A 23,622-nucleotide genomic window follows, 5' to 3' on the forward strand; every position below is an offset into this window, starting at 1 on the left:
GATTTGTTGTTTCCACGTACGAATTTCAGGGACGATATGCTCCCTCTCTCTCTCTCTCTCTCTTTCTCTCTCTCTCTCTCTCTATCTTTCTCTCTCTCTCTCTCTCTCTCTCTCTCTCTCTCTCTCTCTCTATCCCTTTCTATCCTTCTACATCTCTCCCGTTCTCTCTTCGTCTCTCCTAAATCGCTGACCTAGAACACCACTCGCCATCTTTCTCTCTCGTTCGTCCTGTTCCTCCCCCATTGTTCCACCGTCTTATTTTTGCTCCTGTTTTCTTGGCTGGCTCCAACGGAGCTCGCGATTTCGTGTTTAGCATTTCGATTCTCTTTTTAGGTGTAGACACGAATTCGTCCCGGAGTGAAATCAAGATTTTGCTACGAAATCGTTACCGGAGCTTTGTTATGGAAATAGTTGATATTGCTATTAATTGCCTTGACTCGTCTGTGAAACAATCTTGTTATATCGTGACGTAAGCTTGACACAATGTTCTGATGGATGAAGTGAATATTGAATTGTAATAAAAGCTGCAGTGATAGAAACTTGACGATTTTGAACCAGTAAATTTGTTGAGAAATCTTGACGTAATCTTGACATAATGTCCAGATAAATCGACGACGAATTTTTCAGCTAAATTAACATGGATAAGATGTATTATAACTTGAATTATAATAAAGACAGCAGTGATAGAAACTTGACAATTCTAAACCGATGAATTTGTTGAGAAATCTTGACGTAATCTTGACAGAATGTCCAGATAAATCGACTACGAATTTTTCAGCTAAATACACAAACGATAAGATATACTATAAATTATAATAAAATCCGCAGTGATCAAAACTTGACGACTTTGAGCCTCATAATTTGTTGAAAAATCATGACACAACGTTGACATAATCTTAACATAACTTCCTGATAAATCGACTACGAATTTTTACGCTGAATAAACAAACGATAAAATAAACTACAACTTGAATTATAATTATATTGAATAATAATAAAATCCAATAAATACCTAACGATCTCGAACTTCTGAATTTCTTAAAAAATCTACGGACATACTCAATGAATTTCCAATGCTTATTTATTAAATAACGCCGTGACGACGTTATTCATTATTCATCAGAATTTCTGCAAATAAAATACATCGTGCAACAATCATCAATAATAAATAAAAATTTCCTCGATAATCGTAATAAAATGAAACTTGTACACGATGTCCACGGATTACGTATAATTTTGACATACAAATTATCTCTCCAATAATCATATCATACAAAATCAATCGGAGGTAATTCATTTTCACACCTTATATTTCCCGTTATCTCCCACGCCGGCCGCGCGACATTATTCCAATCTTGACCCTAATTAAATCGCTCCCTCATTTTCCAGTTCGCGCCCACTTGCGAAACTCTGCTCGTCCGTTCTACGCCTAAATCACCGTCCCGCGGTTCATTTTATTAATCCGCGCTCGATTCGTACAACTTTTCCTATGGAAGCAGCTCCGTTCACGAACGGTACCCGAGCACAATGGTTTTTTTTACGAGGACAGACATCAGTCCGTAGGAATGGAGGACTACCGCAGCAATTAGCCTGTCAACTTCCATGAAAGCATACGGATTCGTTTCACCGCGAACAAAATCCCGAAAGCGTATCCCCGAGAACGCGTTGTAAAATTACAAATCGTCGAGACGTCGGTGCTACCAGGGCCGAACAATTTATTTCAAATTCCAGATATGCAAATATGCCGAACATTCTCGCGCGGCGATACGTCCTTCCACGATTCACTGTTGTCGCACGTGTGGATGATCGCAGCCCCGGCGGATCCGTCAGGGTGCCGATCACCGATCAGTAACCGCGCGGTGGCAGCTTCTCATAGATTTACGAGCTCGGCGGCGTGGACATTGAACGCCGTGCAACAAAAATTGCCGGCGTCTCCGTAGAAGTCCGTTTCGAGGTTCGCCGAGCATCCTGCGGCAAGTCGCGCGTTGGTCTTCGTCGGGAATTAGCGATTGTCGTTTGGCACGGAGAGCGCGGCGGGTAGGGCAAGCTCGGGTGACAGCGTCGCGTGGCGTTTCGTGACAGTTTGTCGGCGAGCGAGGAACGAGTCTCTCGCGGGCGACGCGCGTCGGATTAGCCGGTCGGGGTGTGATCGAGCGACGCCCACGGAGTTAGGCGAACGGGCTTGCCGGTTGCTAATCCAGATAGGATTCGGGTCAGTGGGCGGCCGAGTATCCCAGGCAATTGCTCCAAAATCGGTCCATGGTGTGGTAAAGGTGCGGAGAGACCCCGGTCAGGCCGTGCGCCTCGTCCGTGTAGGTCTGCTGCCGGAACATGATGTCCCTCTTGACCAGAGCCTTGTTCAGGGCCAGGGCTTGCTGGTAGTGGACGTTGTCGTCTCCTGTCCCATGTATCAGCATGAACTTTTTGCCCCGTATACCTTCCACCTTTCTGGTCACGTCCGTGCCGTTGTAACCGCTCAGGTTGTCGTCCGCCGTCGGCAGACCCATGAACCTCTCCGTGTAGATCGAGTCTGCGGAGAGAATCGTTACCAAAAACTGCTCGCTCGGCACCGAACTTCGGTCTAACACGGTGTACTGTATAAAATCGTCCGACACTTCGGTCTAATTGTTCAATTGCGCTTGGCGTAGAATTTACAGGACGTCGCGGCTGGACTTTGGGAATTTTTTGCGAAGCCACTGGGCGACGCAGCTTTATGAACCTTGGACTATATTATTTGTAGTAGTTTCAAGTGTATTTATGATTTTTCCTGTGCTAATATTGTTCATACTGTGATAGTTATTAAAATTATTCGAAGGGATGTTTAGAGAACGTCGTATGTAGGATTTTATTCACTGTGGTTGTTCGATTAATAATTACTGCTTCCGCGACAATGATTTATAATTTAGTTGTGTACTGTTCCAATGATGTATAAATGATGTATAAATCTGTCATGTTGCAGAAATACGTCTTATTCGGTTCGAGAAAACAAATTCCCAAAGTGCACCCTCGAATCGCGAACTCTGTGCTGTCTCAATCTACATTGAAATAACGTTTGACGTCTGCAAACCAGCGGAACATGAATTACCATAGTAAATCCAGGAGGAGACGGGTGCCACCGATATGCCGCACTTGAAGACCGAAGCATGGTCAATAGCTAGCGCCATTGCCGTAGCGAAACCGCCGTAGCTCCAACCCCATATCGCGGTTCTGTTCGCGTCGATCCAGGGGTATTTCTCTTGCAGGTGTCTGAAAATTGTTAAACAAAATGGGAAGCTTTAGAAACGATTCAAGACAATACTTCAAAGTGATACTTTTCTATTCATTTTATAATATAATTGATTTTTTAATATATTTAATTTTTTTATTTTATTTGTTGAACTAAGGGTAAGATGAGAGCATTCTGATGATTGGAAATGCGAGGTAATTGTTTCAAGATATGTAAGATGGTTGTTGCAAGAAGTGCAAAATAATTGTTTCAAGAAGTGGAAGATAATTTGTTTAAGAAGTGCAAGGTAATTGTTTCGAGAAATGTATGGTAATTGTTTCAAAAAGTGCAAGATGATAGTTTCAAGAAATACAAGGTAATTATTTAAGCAAGTGCAAAGTAATTATTTAAGAAACATAAAATAATTGTTTCAAGTATGATAATTATTTCCAGAAATGCAAGACAATTATTTCAAGAAATACAAGATAATTACTGCAAGTAAAATAATTATTTCAAGAAATGCAACACAATTACTTCAATCAAACTTTGACACCCTCCATCAGTTCAGGATAATAAAAACCCCCAAACAGACATAACAAATGTACCTATTCAGCCATTCACCACTTCTACCATCACCTACTGGACCGATTGCAAAATGATAAACTGTTCACACGGATACACACGTGTCGCGACACGGTCGACTGTCCGAGACCATGAAACTCGATTCGCGCCCACCTGGGGCCCGTCGGCAAAAAGGGGAATGGTGTCCCCGGCTCGGCCAAAAACGGCGGAACCAGCATGACGGATCAACTTGACAAGAACCATCGGCTACCTACCGGGTGACAGCGATCTGGTCCTCGATCTCCACGGTGCCCATGCGTCGATAGATCTCGTACAGCATCTTGCTGCCTTTAAATGCGGACCCACGACCGTCGATGTGAGCGTAAATGACGCTCCTGTTGGTCACCATGTACGACTCGAACCCGAACGAGTTCGCCTCGGTCACTCTAACGGTGTTCGGACCTGCGTACCTGCGGGAAAATGTCCGGGAAACGTAAAGCGCCGCCCGTAAAAATCCGGGTCGTTCGGTTAAATCGCCGATATTCACGGTTTTATCGAACGTCTCGCTTCGTTTCGGGATCAATTGAAATCCTCGAATGTAACTCTTCGCCTGACTCGATCCCTTACGAGGCTCGAGCCAGACCTTCGCGACACGAGATAGCGAGGATAGGCGAAATCGACGATCAACAATCGAGATTTTAGAAAATTGTTGTTGGACTGGGATAATTTTATCTACTATTTTGTCATTTAGATACAGCGAAACAGTATTCGAAATTATTCTTTAAATTATTTAGAAGAAAATTATTTTAAAATTGATACAATTATATTTCGAAATCAATTAACAGAATAATCATTGCTTAACTAAGTTCATCGTCAATTTTATTCATTTTTAATAAACATATTTGTATGAATCCCTATGAATGCACGTTGTCATTTCTATTTATATTCTAGGTCTAAATAAACCCGACAAGTATTAATTAATAAGACTGTTCACAGCGCTGTTGAAACAAGGAAACTCCGGAACAATTTTCTATCCGCTCGAAGAGAGAATAAAGCGTTCTGGTAAACAAACTTTCGCGAATCTCCGACTCTCTAGTTAGACTCCGATTTAGCAAAATGAAACGAAAAGCTTATCGCGACCGAGTAATTACAATCGCGTTTTAATGCGATCCTCGAGAAGGTAGCTCGTTTGTCTGTTTTAATCTGAACCTGAAAGGGGAACGAACTGTCCGCGCGATCCAATTATTTGTTAATCCGGGGGCCGTCTTCGAGGCGATTTTAATGGTCCGCCGCGAGAGCGTCGGCCCGGGGCGACCGGGCACGATCGTTCGAACGGGCGCTAATTAAAGGTAACTCACACGTTGACGAGCAGCGGGTAGGACTTGCGCTCGTCGAAGTCGGGCGGCAGATACAGTCTGACCTTGCTGTCGTAGCCGTTCACCCTGACGTCGAGATTCTTGACGCGCGGCTGCCGGCGAGTGGTCAATTTTCGTCGGAGCGGCCGGTTCTCCTCCCACAGGTAGAGCGGCTTCTCGTCGGTGTCGAAGATCACGACGAACGTGGGATCCGGTCCGGCGCAGGTCACCGCGTAATAAGTATTGCCGACGGAGAAATAGGGGTAGACGTAGGAGCAGACGTTGCCTGCGGACAACGCCGAAACACAATAGTTAATTCTCTCGGTTATCGGGATCTCGTGCGGGGAGCTCTCGGAACGGGCAACCGGGGTGATCCAGGAGTCGCATTGTTGTTTCGGGGAGTCGCCTTCGCGACGAATCGTCGCATTGATGGGACTGGGTTCCTCGTAATTGTTTAATTATATAGAATATCTGATTGTCGGATTGTCTAATTATCTGATGTTTTGGGTATGTTTGGGTTAGTTCTGGGTTGTTGGAAATAGTTTTTTATGCTTTTCTGGTGGCTTTGAAATTTTATAATCGTAGAAGTTTTGTTGTTTGAGGAAAAATTAAAGGTTTAATATTTGTTTGGAAAACGATACTATTTTCTAGATCTCGGATATTTTTTCATCAAGACTTTCTAATATTTTCATCTGCAGGATTCTAAAATTTTCTATTTTCATGTAGACGATTTCTAAAACTATGTATTTTCAGCGTGGCGATTTTTAAAATCTTTTATTTTCAGTACGGCGATTTCTGAGATTTTTATTCTTATCTAGGCGGTTTCTAAAATTTTCTATTTTTATCTGAACGATCCATACAATTTTCTATTTTCATCTGAACGATTCATACAATTTTCGAGTTATTGCAATAAAAATTAATGCAATATATTTGAATTGCAATGAAAGCAAATCTTCAAAATTGGACAAAAAATTAATGTCACCCGCAAACATATCAGTCAAATGAGTAAGTCGGGGCTGAACGTGTTAAACAAGAATGTCATCTGAAAATAAATTGTTTAAACAAAGAACCGCTCACCCTCGGGTGTGATGATGTTGCAAGAGATGCATTTTGGCGCCTCGTTGCCGTCGAGAGGCACGGAGTACAGGTTCCTCTCGGACGGTCGACCGACCCCGGTGGCAACATAATAAAGAATCCCCCTATTGCGATCGACGGCGGCGATGCTGATCACCTCAGAATCGCTCGGAGTTAGATCCTTGGGCTGGACCAATCGGCCCTCCATGTACCTGTAGCGGATCGCGTGAAGGAACCGACCGACGGTCGGCGAGCTAGCCGTGTGCTGCAGCTCCAAAACGACCACGTATCGATCGTGGTAAACCGGGGGATGTACTCGCAGCCAGCCCTCGGTCTCCACTTTGTACAGGAGGTTCTGGCCGGGGCCATCAGTTCCGTAGCGCACTAAAATCGACCTGTTCTGGACCCGGTTCGTCCAGGTCGCCATCACGTGTTGGTTCCACCAGTTCACCGTGTACAGGATGTACTCCCTGTCGAAAATCGTGCAACAAGGTCTATAACCCCTAGCCGTGCTCTAACAAATCATACTGCGAGCAATAAGCTTCAACCATTATTAACACCTTGCGTACGGCGCATTTTTACGCTCTCGAAAAGTTGACGTTCATTTTTTTCTTTGCTAACCATTTGTTAAGGGGATACGCAAGACTTCGTTGCCCTGGTAACATAACAATAGAAATGACATAAAGATTATGTCAAGATTACATCAACAACGACAAAGAATTAAAAGAATAATTTTTATAAAATTCTTGTCCTCCATAATTAATTAAAAAAGTTGTTATTTCGTAAAAAGATCGACAATCAAGCCGTAACATTGCAACGCGTGCTATTAATGCCGAGTTATTTTCTACAGAATTGTCATAAGCTCGCAGATAACAGCGAAACTAATTAAGAAAAAAAAAAGGAATCATAGTATTACGAGACGATCGGTGCCAAACTCCGTCGTTGAGAATATCTCGTTAGCTTTGATGCCCGCGATAAGATATCGGTGAGCGAGGTTGACTAGTGTTACGCGCGGCTCACGAGAGGCCGGCCTGTTTGTTCGGAATCATGCTAATCTGACGCGACGGCGGCGATAATGACGACAGGGAAGGCTTCGAGGATACTTACTCGTCGACGACGGGCGGCTGGAGATTAACCAATTCCGAGAACGGATCATCCAAATCAACGACGGTTAGGCTTACGATCGGGTTCGGACTGCCCGCCTGAAAAATCAAACCGTCGCTTGAGTCAAACGTGCTTTTTGTTGCACGCGCGGAAATAGAGAAACGGACGAGGAGACAGGTGGGTAAGCTGAGGAAGAACGGCGGAGGGAGGGGGAGTCGCGGTGGAAATCTCGCCGATCGAGAGAAAGGAAGTTAATTTTCCTTAACGTTCGTCGGGCATCGGATACAGCGCGGCGGAGCCTGGGAAAAACCAGCGGGTTAAATGCCAGATAACCCTTTCATCCCCTTTTAAAGCCGGCAACGAGGCCAGTCGGCCGCGTTGAGCTTCCTAATCTGTTCCCGCCGCGACGAATGTCTTCGCCGGCCAACAAATCGACTGTGCCGAAGGAACGATTATCCGAGCCCGTCGATTTTTCTCGCCGCGAATACCGTACCGGCGAATGCAACAACGAGAACGCGGTATTTAGGCGAGGAGTTCGGTGGATCGCCCAGTTATCCTGTCCTTGAATTAAAAAACATATAAAAAAGAATATACGTTTATAAAACTGATGATCTGTATTTTGTTAACAAGGCACGATAATTGAGTTGGGAATGTTGTAAATACTACAGGGTATTTTAAAAAGTACTCGCAATCGAGAAGTGTGTAATTTTTTAAAGCAGCTTCTTCCTTTATAAAAATATTCTCCCGGGTATCGTCGACGAGTTATTAACGAAAAACAGTGTCATTATTAATTTCTGACAAGTCTTTGTCAATCTTTTATCAGCTTCTTTTTATCAAAACGGATATTTTTCTGTTATGAAATTCTAAAAAGCGGAGTTAAGCTCCTTTTATATTTATTCGATTCTTTTTGATGTGCTGCTTGTATAATATATTGTAATATTAATGCAATGATATGGACAGAGACTTTATCCCGCTTACAAAATAAATATTAATATTATTATTTAAATGCGTGGGACGGAATTGTGCCAACCACGATCGTTAACAATTTTCCCGAACCAAGTCATCGAAAACGAAATAGGAAATTTCTGATTAGAATTTTCGTAAAAATTTTTACGAGCGTGACCCGGCCCAGCGTGTTTGCTGAAATTTTAGAAGTTCCGGTGTTGCGCGACGTCGACGCATAAAACCGTGAATATCTCGCGGAGCAAGAAATATTGGACGTGCACCGTTCCCGCGCGAAACGGATCATATATTACATGCCTCTCGTCCAACGAAACGATTACAACCGACAGAATTATTGCATCTGTTCGGCGCGAGAGTCAAGTACGATCGACTTTTCCAGTGAATTCGACTCGGCGCGTTGAGTCCGGCTGGAATTTTAATGACAGATTTTACGGAAGATTCATCGCGCGCGTTGCTCGACGAGGGGATTCTGCAGCTGTCGATCCTCGGTGCTCGACGGACGCGACGAACGTTTCGGCTCGAGTAAAACAAAAGCTGCGACGGAACGGGGTGGCCGGCGATTCGCGCGGCGCTTCTCTCTCTCTCTCTCTCTCTCTCGGCGATTTATTAAGCTCACCTTCGGATACTTGATCTTCACTTCCTTGGGATATTGATCCGCCAGGACACCTGGTCTCCCATAATACAGCATCGCCATATCTCTCACCCCGGTGTCGTTGTAGGTCGCGAAAGCGAGGTGACTGCCGTCCGGGGAGAACCAGAGCGCCGTTGCCGAGGACAGTACTTCCTCTGCGGAACGGACACGCGGATATCGATCATTCCCGCGATCCGCATCGCCTCATCTATTTCTCATTTAACGCGTTAACTGCCGCGTGAGCCCGCCAATTTTTGTCCCGATTTTTAAATATGAATCCTCGCGCCGCTGTGTTATTCTTGCCGACTTTTTATCTCCTCCAACGAACCACTCCGATTGCGCGGAGTTTTTTCTCGAAATGTTAATCCCACGGCCGTTAACAATTGCTCGTCGTTTGGCTCTCTGCCGGCATTTATTATTAAAATTCGGACACGCAGCGCGGCACGAAATGATGTCATTAAAAATTCAATGGTTCCGGCTACGTGAAAAAGCGGCGCGCCGACTCGCGCGACGCGAACTCGCTGCGAGCTGTCCCGTAACGAACAGATTAATCTTTAATCGCTTCGCGGACGCCAATGGGACATATTGTCTTTGATCCTTCGAAAATCGACACGAAGTTCGAGGAGATTCTGCTGAGAAGTGCTCAGAATTGTACAAATCAACGCGTGAAGCCAATAAAATGGCCACATGATTAAAGCAATTTAATTGATTGAATTGAAACTAAATAGTTAATATTTATCATAAGGATTGCTATTAGAACTCTTTCGTAAACATTGTAGTCAAATTCAGTTTGATGGAATATATTGTAATGGAAATGAATTTTCAAAATTGGTATGAAATTAGTGTCGTTCATATTTGATTGACGCGGCGGTCAACGTGTTGATAATAGGATGTGTCAATGTTCATGGCGATAAACGCTGTTAATATTCTCACCTTCGTAGACCCAGTCAGGCACGCCATTGAAAATAACGTCCGGCACACCGGTGTACGTCAATCGTCGAACACGACTGCCAGCGTTATCGAACTGCTGATAGTAAATGTCATTGTCCAGGACATAAACAAGTGCGTTTTTCTTAGGCGACCATCTCGCTAGTGCCAAGCTCTTCCCATTGGCGACCCTCGTATACGATCTGTGGAGAAGAACCCGATTGAAGGGAGATCGAAGCCTCGTAGACGAGAAATCGATCTACGGCGGTGTAGAAGGTATTCTCGGACACCGTTCAAGAAGGTATAGGGTAGATGTCCCAATTTCCGTGGCTTTAAGCCAACGTTTGCTTTGTCGAAGATTTCGTTAAATGCTTCGATCTTTATTTTGCGCACTAAAACTGTATCTCGATTTCTCAGAATTCTTAGCTTCGGAGATATTGATGATTTATTTTTAAATATAAATTGAATTGTCTTTCGATTTCTCAGACATTTCTGTCTTTAGGAATGTTAGTAATTCATTTTTAGGTATAATTAAAATTATGTTTCGATTTTTCAAACTTTCCTGTCTTTGGGAATATTAATAATTCATTTTTACATGTGACTAGAATTATATTTTGATTTTTCAGACTTCTCTGTCTTTGGGAATATTAGTAATTCATTTTTAAATATAATTAAAATTATAGTTCGATTTTTAGATCTTTCTGTTTTTAAAAATATTAATAATTAATTTTTAAAACTGTAGAAAACTGTATTTCAGTATCTCAAACTTTTTTGTCATTAGAAATATTAATAATTAATTTTTAAGTAAAACTAAAATTATATTTCCATTTCCCAGACCTTTCTCTATTTTTGAGACTGTTAATAACTCATTTTTAAATATTAACCAATATTAATAATAGCCTTTTTTTCACAACGTACTACTTGAACACATCAAGAACTAATGTAAATTGAAAAATGTTTAGTACACTTTAACCCATTAACAATGTAACAATTTTCTATAAATTCTGCATGTATATAGGTAATAAAAAAGTATAAATCATCAACTTACACATAATACTTTTCTGAGGGTACAGAAAAGTATTAACACGCAGAATGTTTAACAAACATACACGAAAAGCAGCGTTAATTTGACCATCGTCACGACGATAACGTTAGATAGTTTCGTAATTTAGTTTATCAACGCGGCATTAATATTATCAACAACCTACAAACCCTAGAACACTCACTTGCTTTTTATACTGTACACGTCGAACTGTTGAAACGCCGAGTACCTGAAGCCCTGGAAAAAATAATAAACGTCATTTTCGTGGAGCAATTTTCTGATATAAAAAATGAATTTGTAACTTCTGTGTCGTTGACTATGTTCCATAAATTAACCAATGAAATGGTAACAATAAAAAGAACCGAGAATGATAACAATTTCATTTCACGATTTCTTAAATATCTTATAAAACTTCTGTTCAGCCATTGGAACAGTTATAATTAATTGATGTTTTCTCTGAGCTCGATGCATTTATTGTTAGATCGTGGAACGCCACGTTGGACACTTACTGGGCTGACGTTGTAACTGATGAGGATGTACGAGTTGTCGTACGAAAAGCTCATCTTAGGATTGTTGTAGGGGCTCTGGAAATTCAATTTGGAATTATTATCAGATGAATTACGTTTCAGTTAAATTAGGTTTTTGATACGTTAGATTTGAGCTAAATTAGGTTTCAGCTAAATTAGGTTTTTGATACGTTAGATTTAAACTGAATTAAATTTGAGCTAAATTACGTTTCAGCTAAATTAGGTTTTTGATACGTTAGATTTGAACTGAATTAAATTTGAGCTAAATTAGGTTTTTAGCTAAATTATGGCGTGAAAAGGCCGCGATCATCACGGTTTGCAAACATCCTCGTAACCAGATGCTATCCGAGCCGATGCTATGATACCGTAATATAACACGAACGATTCATATTGTTGATAAAACAGATCACGGGTCCGGTACTCACGGCGACGCTATAAATCATCCGGATCGACAGCGACGATCGATAACGTAATAACTCGTTGATAACCGCGTCCGCCGCTCTATTTTTCAGTTTCGAAGGTGGAAGCCACGGATATCCAACGAATCGATTCCGACAGAAAATCTTCTGCGTGCTTCGAGGGATATTGAATTTAAAAATTGACGACTCAATCTATGTATATCGAACAAATGAATTATTTCCCCTCTTTCGTGGCAACGAAATGTCCTTCACGGATATATTAATTACTAACTGACGATCTTCGTGTAGAATAAAAATATTCGTCGTCAATTCTCGGATAAAATCATCTTCTCTTTAATAACTTTACTGAATTTGTTAACAATAATTGGAAACTCTTAATATATTCGGTTTACCCGACATCGGTATATTATAAAAATATGACGTGATATAAATAAGGTACCAATCAATTCTCTTAACAAAATATTTAAAAAGGTATTCTAATAAGGCAATTATTAATTCAAGTAATACGTTTTTCAATAATGTAAAAAATTCATGGACATTCGTTATGCGTTATTATTATATATTAGAAACTCATAGGGCGTGCCATGGTTTATACTGATGCAAGGTTTAATTTATTCTGTTTTTCAATGATCCACGACGCTATGAATTAAATTCTATTATCAAGCGAAAGTTTCGAGAAGCAATAATTGCAGAAGAATCGCCAATGACAAGTGCAAATTATCTATACTTAATTAAATTAAATACTTATTAAAATTATCTATACTATATAAAAACAAATGGATCGTACGGCAATGTCGAAATTATCTCTAACTCGGAATGGTGTAATTGGTGTGATTCCAGACTCGCTTCGCGGGCGAATCGCGTGGCGAAATTAAGCGGCGAGCAGTAACGCGTCTCTTGAATCAATATCGTCTGTTGGTTCGCGCCTGAAACTGGTCCGTGAAATTCGCCGTCGAGGAGCCGGACAGAACAGAGGATCTCCATACGATTAATTAAACACGCCTTTGCTGTTTGTTTCGCGCCGGTTTGCGGCGGAAAAAGACAGACAGACAGACAAGGGGTGGGGGCCACCGACCGAGAGAACTCGCCCGAATTTCTCTTCTCGGCCGAAAACTGGATACAACGAATCCAATGAAAACTCGGCGCGAAATTCCCTTTGAAGGGCCGCGCATCGGTTCTCTACCACCTATCTTTTATTTCGGCATTTACACCGAATTCGTGCGCCGCTGAATGAGAATAATTTCACGGCCACGAGAATTCGCCTATTCAACGGCGAATCAACGCTGAAATCTTGCAATTTACGGCCCTTGCGGAACGAACCGTCGAAGGAATAAATTGCCCACGGCCCATCCCCGATATCGAACATTCCGCTCTCTCTCTCTCTCTCTCTCTCTCCTCTTTTACCTTAACATGCTAATAAAAATCAAACAACGCGAACTTCGAATAACCGGCAGCAAGCAGCGCTTCGATCGCGATGCGCAACGTCCCGAATTTAACCGCGATCGAAATTATTCGATGCCCGGTGGACTTTTGTAGAATTTTATGTAATTTTCAACGATTTTCTGTTTCGGTGGACGATTGTGAAATTGGCCAGTTTTATCTGGATGATTTTTAAAATTGACCAGTTTTATCTGGACGATTATTAAAATTGACCAGTTTTATCTGGACGATTTTTGATATCATCTATTTTCATCTTTATGACTTTGAAAATTGTCTATTTTCGTCTGCATGATTTTTAATATCGTCTGTTTCCATATGGACGATTTCTAAAATTTCCTAGTTTCTTCTAAACAAATTCTAAAATTATATACTCCCATCTAGACGATTTTTTAAATCTTCTATTATTATTTGGACGAGTTCTATAATTTTCTATTTTTAAATAGACGATTTGAAAAAATTTTCACTTGAGCGATTTTTAAAATTTTCTATTTATAAGTAGACGATTTTTAAAATATCCTAGGTCCTCCTAACAATTTCTAAAATTGTATATTGTCACCCAGATGATATCTAAAATTCTTCATCTTTATCTATACAATTTATGAAACTACTTACTTAGATCCAGACGATTTCTAAAATTTTCTATTTTTAAATAGACGACTTTTAAAATATCCTAACTCCTCCTAACGATTTTTAAAAATACAAAATCGTGCCTAAATAATTCTTAAAATCATCCATCCTCGTCTTAACGATTTCTAAAACTCCCCATCTTTATCCAGAGAACTTATACAACTTTTCCCTAGATCCAGACGATTTCCAAAATTTTCCATTCCGATCGCTTTCTAAGCAAGCATTGGCCCGACGTCAAATCGCCGCGAAGTTGAAAGCCGATCCACAAATTCGCCCCCCACCCCCACCTCGCCAGCCGATCCGTCTGTTCCTTTTTCCATTCGATTCGGCACGGATCGATAGCGCAGAGCCTTTTTTCGGGGCAGCGGAGAACTGGATTCGCGTTGCCTTACCAGGATCGACGAGTCCACGAAGACTCTGCTGACGCCCGACTTCACGTCGAACATACGTATGTCGCCGGTATAGTTATCGGTGTAAAGGATGCCGGTGTCCGATTGCCAGGTGCCGTTGAAGCCGTTCGCCCGGAAACTCATGTCGTAGGTCTCCTCCAGAGTGAATGGCACGGCCACGTTGCCATGGCTGTCGTCTTTGTGACGGACGCCGTATCGGGAATAGTCTTTGTCGATCACTTGCGGTACTACGAAAGAAAAAACCCGATTATGTAAAATCGGACGAACGAATCGTGGGGAAGGTATTGCGGGACAGTGTGTCTGTGTATGAGTTACAGGATTCAATTTCAATTGAACATAACCTCTGTACCTTATAAAATGGAAATGCTGTATGTTAGAAAAATTATTTTAGAGTCACAGTTGAAATGGCTTCGAGCGCAAAGGGTTGAGTGTCGTTCGAGCGCGCGGGCCGCGAAGAAATTCATAAATTTCATTGGAACGCCGATGGGAAACTTTACCGGCCCCGCAACTCTTATCCGTCTTGTTCGCGGTGCTTCGCGGCACTTGCGGTTCACCGTGCACCGGTTCCGATCATTTCCCCCGATGCGATTAGATTAACGTCCTTCCACCGCGGTCGAAGCTCCTTCGTTCCGCGCTTCGTCGTTAACGAAGAACGCCACGGAAATACAACGAAAGTACAATCGCTCGCGATATTATTTCCAGTCGCTCGACGAAGTTACAAATTCTTTTCTAATAATAGTTCAGATCAAATTCTTGCGCTATAATTTTTCTAACGCGACTAGATCGGTCTTCAATCGTTTATAAAATTAGTAATCACGCTAGCAGGGCATTGGGTAGATTTCTCATTGTTACAGAGTAGAAAGTCTTATGATAACTATAAATGCAATTGTTTTATAAACGTTAGACTGAATGTATATTAATACAGCAGTGCTTCGTTGTCAATTTTCTGAATTTTCTATGATAAGATTATGCTATTTTAGAAAGGTATAATTGTTCTAGAATTGACTTCAATAAGTGGCATTTTTCTGTAAATGTTAGAATTCCCAGATCATTGTACAATGACCGAAATACTTTTTATTAAAAATGTTACTATATCGCTTAGAAAAAATACTCTCGTTTTCCCACGCATTTGTCCAAATCGACGATAAACATTGAAAAAAATGGGTGCATCTCGTTAGCTTATAAACGGCGAGAGCGTCGTTCAGAAAACGAAGACTGAAATCGAAGCTAATTAATCCTCGCGCAATCGAACGCGTACGCCGATGCCGCCATTCGCGGCGAACGCGTTCTCCCTGGACCGCATTACCGAGACCCATTAGCCTCGCGAAGATCATCCGGCGTTCCCGCGTTTTTCGAGCGACGGGGAAGCGCGGGGCCCTCGACTGTCATCGATCTCGAGGATCGTAAGAAAGCCGGCGCTGGCGCAGGTCCCGAGACAAATAACGCGAATCGTCGAAGAGCATTAGCCTGCCTCCACGGATCCGAAGGCATCCGAGTGTACTAGACAATGTCCGGTCCCTAAGCAGCTTACGCGGAGCGCGATTATCCCGTGGGAATGTGTCGCAGAGACGGGAGACGGGCGGAGAAAGAGAGGAACGATTCGACGGATAGACGTTGCAGTTACGTGTACAGGGTGTCCCGAAACTGTTCGGACCGAATGAAATGGGAAATTCCTCGTGCGACTCGAAGTGATTTATTGCGTTCGAACCCTTTGCAACCGAGTGGCGACTCTGAGGCGCTATTAGGATTCCGAGGAGCTTTTGAAATTATTTGCGTTGATATCGTCGAAGCTTAGATTTAAAAAATTGTTCACATAAATACAATGAATTTTGATAGATGAAATGGAAATATTGTAAGCAGAGAAATTATTTTAATTTTTTAGAAATTATTTTTTATACCAACCAATTATTTTATTTATTATTTGACTGTAAGCAGAGAAATTATTTTATTATAAATTATTTGCAGTTGAAAGGGCTTCGAGTGCGAAGGGTTGATATTTACAGGGTGAGTCGTCCAAGCCTTCGCGGTCGAGTGGTGGTTTATTACAACTGAGAAGTGTTATTATCGAATACTATGATTAAATATTCGCAATAATATAATTAGTACATTATATATTTCTAGATATATTACAGATACATTTATATATTTTATATTTACAGATATTATAATACGGAACAGTATAGTCTTGCTTAAAGACATCCACAATCAAATAAGGAACATTTCTACAGTTGATTGTGTAAGAAATATTCTTGCGAATAAGTTCATAAAGATCGATGATTTAAAATACGAGTAGAATATAATATACCTGAAGAAAAAGAGAAAGAGGGAGAAGGAGGATCGACTTACTAGTTTTCCCGGCGACGAGGACCGCCAATGCTCCCTGCAGCACCAGCAGCTGCAGCACCTGGAAAAAGATTTCGTTTCACTGTGAGACGGCGCCGTTGAAAAAATCCACCCGTGCCTGGAATTCCACGCGAGCCCGATCCGTCCCGTTGTCCGCGTTGGGTTCGCGCGAAGGGGCGGCGAAGACGCGCCGGAGACGGCCCGGGACGCGCGTTCCACCGGGCGGAAGAACACGTGCCGGGCATAAAAGTTTCTCAAAGTGGTGGGGGCGGGGGGGAGAGAGGTGCGAGCGTAATTCCGCGAGACGCAAGCCGGGCGAAATCCGCGGAATTCCGCGAGGAGAATTGCCGGGCGACCCGCGCGAACCAGGCTCGTTAAGCCTGGCGCCGGGCTTGGGAAATCACCGCGTGCCTACTCAAACTTTCCGGTCTGCCTTAATGGCTGACAACCCGGGGGGGCCCGACAAGGGGCTCTTCGAGCAAGTCGTCACCGGCCGGGGGGAGAGGTGTGCCACCGAGTCACTTGTCGAAAGCTCTTTCGCCCTTAAGTTGCGAACTCTTCAGCCCCGCGATGCCCGCTAGACGCGCGCCGGCTTATGAATCTCGGGATCGTGGTACACCCGCGGGCTGAAACGCGGATGGAGGAGCCGCTGCTTGCCGGCAGTCGCGCGACGATTATGCGGAATCGTCTTAATTTCCTGCTCTAATGTTTTCATCACGGTTAGGTGATCGCAACTTTATCGGTTCTTGGTCGTATTTTGTTGCATAAGGTGGCTCGGTTGACATGTTATAGTGAGTTTTTATTGCAATTTTTCTGTACGATGGGTGATAAATTATTATAACTCTGGGAAATGATGGGTTCCTGAGGAAATTCGTTACTTTGTCCTGGCCAGGAGGCGGGGTCTATTGAATAGGGGCAGGGCTTATTTACTAGGGGCGGGGTTAACTCACAAGGAGCAGGCCTATTGGCCAGGTGGTAAGGTTTATTGGCTAAAAGTAGGGCCTATTGGCTAGGAGGCAGAGGCTATTGGCTATGGGGCAGAGCCTATTTTTACTAGGGCGGGGCTACTCGAAAAGAAGCGAATCCTATTGGTCAGGTAGCGAGGTCTATTGGCGAAGGGCAGGTTCTATTGGCTTAGGACAGAGTTCATTGGGTATGGATTAGAGCCTAATGGCTAGGGGGCAGAGCCTATTGACTAGAGGGCGGGGTCTATTGACAAGAAGGCGTGGCCAACAGTCCAAGAAAGCGAGTAGGGAATGTAATCGTCTGTAAAATGAAAATATATTATATTAATATATTATACAATCATAATATATTTATAATATATATAATATAATATTATATCATATTATATGTATAATGTAATATATTTTTATTATAATATTTTCTATGTTGTTTTTATAATTTATCTATTCTGAAAAAAATATATGGAATAATAATATTTGAGAAAAGTTTAAATATCATCTCACTTATAAAGCGCTTCTTTTTAACAAATGTAAGACGTTTAATTACGCAGGATTTTATTGAATAAAACCATGAAATGGTGTGCGAAGAATGTCGATAAAAATTGCAGACAACAGAACAACGGATTCGCGGGGTCCGAATTGGATTTCTGTATCTTTTAAACGACGCCGTGACAAGTTTGCCGAACGACAGATCCGATCTCGTTAGCAAAATTCGTGAACGATCCGAATTAATGGTTGAGCGGTCGTCCTTTCCGTTCAGAACTGTCGAACGTTCATAGTTAACGACTTTTGTTTCCTATTGGTTTCGCGAAACGCGAAGGAAACTCTGCCATTCGCGAAAGCTCCTAACAAAGTGACAACGTCAACGACGAAGAAACATTATATGGCAAAAGTAATACGAACATCGCAAAGGAATTAAATATTCGGAGCACAAAGGCGAAGACGGGAACGAGAGCATTGTTTAAACGCAATTGCGTCGAGGATTATCGGTTACTGTGGGAATGCCGGCCGGTCGTTAAAATAATATTCTTTTATGCGCTGGAAACGTAACTCCATAATGGTGCTGACAGGTGCTCTCTAATTCAATGCCATAACGAGAAAGTTGTTAAACTCCGGCGAAGTTCGTTCCAATTATATTAAGAACAATAATTTTCCTCGAGCTGGAGGGAAGAGGTTCGTTTCGCCGACTGTCGATGGACAATTTATAAAAGTGCTTATTTCTTTAACGAGCTTCGCCTAATGGGACACGCTCCTCGGCCGATAAAATGGCGGCCGCGGCGGGCTACGCGAGCAATAAATAACGCGGCGGTGTCGTTACGGAAAGCAATTATTCTTTCACGTGAAACGTGATCACCGGCCCGCGGATTTTTTTTATGCAAAATAAAACTTATCTGTCCCGGCTGCGACGAGCCGAAGTAAAATAAACGTTTGTCCCCTTTCTTGATAGGTCGGATAGGTTGAAAGTAACATTATTAAAGTCTGTTAATCTTTTTGCTGTTTTATGCTCCGTCTACGCACTTTTGCTGCGAATTCGTTGCGCTTTATTTTTCGTGCTGTAACAGGGGTTCGCGGAGCTCAAGATTTATTATTTCAAAAAGGGACAATAAAGAGTGATGTAGAAGATATTTACGAGATAAAAGGCGAAAAGATTTACGTATTTTGAAATGTCGAAGAATAACGCATGAAAATCGATGTTTCACGTTACAAAAATATTAGCGAAATTTATCCTTATTTTGACACTTCCGCGACGCGGTGCCATTAGCGAGGTTATGACGAACCGAGGAGAGGAAATATTGCAGAATTTTGTCAAAATAGTGTTATTTTATTTTTAAGGGATGTTTAACTCTCGAAGCCATTTTAACTGTAAATCTGAATTGTTTTTCTCAGCTCGTAGTACTTCTATTCTGTGCAACAAAGTGCACTTTCATGCACACGAAATTGACTCTTGCAACTCGTGCCAACAGTTTTACTATTTAACAATTTTCTAAATATGAACTTTATTCGGATAAAAATTATCTTAGAATATACTGTAATATTTCTTTTCCAATATTCTCGAGAAATAACATTTATTTACATAATGATTTCCTAAAACTATCTCGAATGTTCTGCTTTACATTTGTTCATTTGAACAAACAAATTGGCGAAGTTCAGGCGACAAAAAAAAACACTTTTGTGAATCGCGCGGATATGGAAATGTCAAAATTACATGAAACTACCCCATAAATAAACTAGCTTAATTTCATCAAATTTTTCAGACAATCATCGTAGCAGGCAAATAATTATTTTTGCATTTTCCTTGGCATTTTCTCGTCGCCAATAAATTCACAGAATAAACAAAGTAGCTTGGAAAATTGAACGAACGCGATCGAACCGCGCCCTATCGTGCCGTCTAAGAAGCTAAAAGCAACGGAGGCGTGCAAAATTAACCCCACAAAAGTGACGAAATTTCCCGACTTCCGAACGAATTTCCAATTTGCAACTTCGCGGGACACGCGCAGGTTAGAAGCCAAACCGCAGCCACTTGGTGGCAAGCCGGCGAACGCTTCCGGTTAGCGGAGCGCTCTCGGCGGCCAGGCTTTCGGCGCGCAACGCCACGAAATTTGCGAAAACGCTGCGAAACTTGGCCGTTGCATGTTACAAGAGGGTGTCCACGGGGCGAACTATTTCGGAGCAGCGAGAACAATTAGAACCCACCGTGCTCGTTTTGCCGGGGCTTTTTCTCTCCGTCGCGTCGCATTTCCGCGTTTCTTCCGGCGGCGGGACGGCCGGGGGGAGGGGGTTGTTGCATCGTCGACGATAAATCGAAACGGGTCGAGCCTTCGAAAACTTTTCCATTGACGAAACGAAAAGGGCTCGGGGGAAAGTTATCGAATCGATACGTCAGAGCGACCCGGCCCCGATCCATCCCCCCTACCCCCTACCCCCTACCCCACCCCGTCGACCGGTGCCCCCGACGAAACGGAACTGCGGCGCGAGAGAGTCGATCCCTCGAGAGACAGGAAAAAGCCAAAAGAAAGCCGAGTTTTCGAGATCGTCCGACGATTATCGCGCGTCCGTGTTTCACGTTTTTTTTTTTTTTTGGTTTTAACGACGCCCGTTCATTTTTGTTGCCGCGTCACGCGTGACCGTAAACTCTGCCGTTCGCGTGACGAACCGACGTCGCTCCGACAGATAAATTATCGCCGCGCGGAAATTAGCGTAACTGCGTCCGACGTATGCGCGCCGACGTTCCCGCGTCCACCTGACGGAAAACTCGCGGCCATTTCTTCGGCCCCCGTGCGAGCAGCGCGCCTGTTACTTACGGAAATTGACCTTCGGTATGGACGATTGATATTTTTGCGAAAAGTACACGCCGCGGCTGTCGTTTTCGATTCGCTCGTCGTTTCTTATCGGTAAAAGTAACGCGAGGCGGAAACGTTTCGCAGCGTCAACGTTTCGCGTGCAAGGAAATGGCTGCGAGTGGGATAACTTGTTTATGATTCATTTATCGGGAATTATACGTCGCTTTGTCGAGTCTTGTGTGTTCGAACAGCTGATCGACGTGCCGATAATTTCTTATCGGGAGAAGCAATTACGTGCGCCGATGTATAAATACTTGACGAGGTTAATGTTCATGGGAACGACGCTCGTTTTTCTTTCGATCGGTGTGATCGGGATTATTAATGAAATTGTTACTATTAATGTTATCAGATTTAACCGACGACGTTAGAATCGTCGAAAGAAATGACATACGATAAGAATGTCTTTTTATGTAATCGTTGACGATGTAATTACAGGAATACTTCGCCGAGCTAATTTCCATAAAGATAATACAGTGTGAACTGCATAATATTCCTATTTACGAACACTGGAAAACAATTACAACACGAACTAAAAAATTAATAAGAATCCCGTAGAATTTCATAAACACTGGGTGACACTAATTTCTGATCAATTTTGAAAATTTATTTTTATTCCAATATATTCGAGCAAAATGACTATAATTTTTCGAATGCAAAAGAGTTGTCATTCCCTTTGATAAATGTGAACTTTTTAGTTTTATTTTAATTAATTAAATTGCTTTAATTATGTGGGGATTTTAGTGTCTAATTGTCGGCGACGAACTTGTTGAATAAATTCACAGCGTGCTACAAAAATCAATGATAGGATCGTTATAATAACTCCACGAAGCAATTTAATTCCTCTGAAATCGCCAAAAGAATATTTACGAATAATTTTTGACAATAATTTAAGCAGAGGATGGTTAAAACAATTAAGCAGATTCGCACTGTAAGATGTAATCCGGTCTCTTCGGCATCGACGAAATTCGCTGAAATCGATATCCGATTGTCCGGCGAGCACGTGACTCCGGAGCCGGTGCGCCAAGACAAAGGGGGTTAACGTATTAGCCGACGGCGGCGGCCGCGCGGCAGAGGGTTACCTACCCCGATCGGCTGCATGACGGACACGTGACAGGTTTCCAGCGGCGAACGATTAACTGTGGCGGTTCGTGTCGCGGCTCAATGACGATCGAGAGATCGCCGCGGCTCGATGGATCTCACGAGTGCGTCGGACACTGACTGATCCATCGCGTACTTTCCCGCCGTGCTGGAAGTGGCAGGTGCTCCCACCTCCTTTCGATAAACACCGGGGCATACCCCGGGGTTTGTCACCGTCTCTTCCTCCTCCTTTTTCGGATTCGCTAATTCCCCTGTGACGCCAGTCGAAGACGCTCGGATCGGATTCTCTTCTCCCGTGATAAACGAAGCCGTTGTCGCGCGTTCGACTGTCCTCTCCTCGTACCGTTTGCCAGCAAAGCCGACCGCCGAAACCTCGGTTTTCCTTTGCCGGAACTTCGGAGTTTCCGCGACTGATAAGTTCGCGTCCGCGACCGCGATTACCGGACCTGTTTACGGCACATTAACCGACGGTTTTCGACGTTTCTGCCGAAAATTCACCGGTGAAAGTGGCAAAAGTACTTCAGCGAATTCAACGCTATTGCGGCGGAGCTTTTGAGTTTAGATTTGAAAATTATGCGTAAGCAGCAATAATAGATTTCAACGAATAAAAATGTCGAATGTTTGAAGATATTGTACCGTAATCGATTTTTTAAAATATAAAGAGGAACAATGAATTTTAGCTAATAAAAATCTACGATATTTGATGATAAAGCTTTGGGTAAGATTTTCTGATATTATAAGGGGGAACAATACATTTTTGCTAACAAAAATCTGCAATTTTTAATGGTACAGCATTATGTTTGATTTTCTGAAATTATAAGGAGTAACAATAAATTTCAGCAAACATAAATCTGCAACATATACGGCTACTACATCATACGAAGATAATAAGTATCGATGATAATGATAATAATAATCGAAAATAAATTTCAGCAAATAAACATCGTTCATACTTAGAGATATGCTACGATATTCGGCCTTTTAAAATGATTTAAAAACCAATGAATTTCCGCCGATGAAAATCGACGGTGTAATAATCGCACGTAGATTATTCGCTTTGAACAAACTTCGTACAGCTATCGTGCGCGATCATCTAAATTACACGATAGCAACGATAACGCTGAATAATTATACATTCGATCGAAAAATCAATTTCCGCGGACAAGAATCGGCAGTTCAATTATCAGAAGTGGTATGTCAAAGCGCATATGTCATACACAGAATTCAGTGTCTGGTGTTCGTCTGTACTTATCTTGAACGTCGATTGCTGACACCGAGACGATTAAATCTTATCTACAAAGATACCCGTGTTCATTAACTTCAATCCGATCATAGCCCTCGAGGCTCCATTGTTACACGATGTTGCACTGTCACTGAATCCTCATCGCGACATCGTCGATCATTCTACGACACTTCGAACAAATCTTTGCTAAGCTGTCACTGTGAAAAATAAGATAAAAATTCTGCTATACCTTATTAATTATTCTTTTCTCGCAGCGTTAAAATCTATGCTGTAAACGCATAGAGCTGCGCAGTCCATTGATAAATAAATATAAAAAGATAAATAGGAAAGCTGATTAAACACATCCA

At 42.4% G+C, this 23,622-nt stretch overlaps 1 protein-coding gene across 1 annotated transcript; it reads right to left on the reverse strand.

Moving 5' to 3' along the window:
- Positions 1-1,063: 1,063 nt before the first annotated feature.
- On the reverse strand, positions 1,064-22,319 carry LOC144474663 (venom dipeptidyl peptidase 4). The gene is made up of 13 exons (XM_078189762.1): positions 22,018-22,319; positions 16,632-16,689; positions 14,268-14,512; positions 11,372-11,446; positions 11,047-11,099; positions 9,827-10,023; positions 8,879-9,048; positions 7,303-7,397; positions 6,199-6,665; positions 5,125-5,407; positions 4,042-4,236; positions 3,086-3,246; positions 1,064-2,530 (listed from the first exon to the last, which is right to left on the reverse strand). The coding sequence occupies exons 1-13, from the start codon at positions 22,030-22,032 to the stop codon at positions 2,214-2,216; spliced, it is 2,331 nt and encodes a 776-aa protein (XP_078045888.1). The 5' UTR covers positions 22,033-22,319; the 3' UTR covers positions 1,064-2,213.
- Positions 22,320-23,622: the final 1,303 nt, after the last annotated feature.

This window comes from Augochlora pura, chromosome 9 (genome assembly GCF_028453695.1).
Source record: "Augochlora pura isolate Apur16 chromosome 9, APUR_v2.2.1, whole genome shotgun sequence".
NCBI lineage: Eukaryota > Metazoa > Arthropoda > Insecta > Hymenoptera > Halictidae > Augochlora > Augochlora pura.

Coding starts and splice junctions, on each gene's coding strand:
- LOC144474663 (XM_078189762.1), bottom strand. Junction 11,447..14,267: donor TCGTGGACTCGTCGATCCTG/GTAAGGCAACGC, acceptor TTGAATTTCCAG/AGCCCCTACAACAATCCTAA. Junction 5,408..6,198: donor CAACATCATCACACCCGAGG/GTGAGCGGTTCT, acceptor CGTTGTCCGCAG/GCAACGTCTGCTCCTACGTC.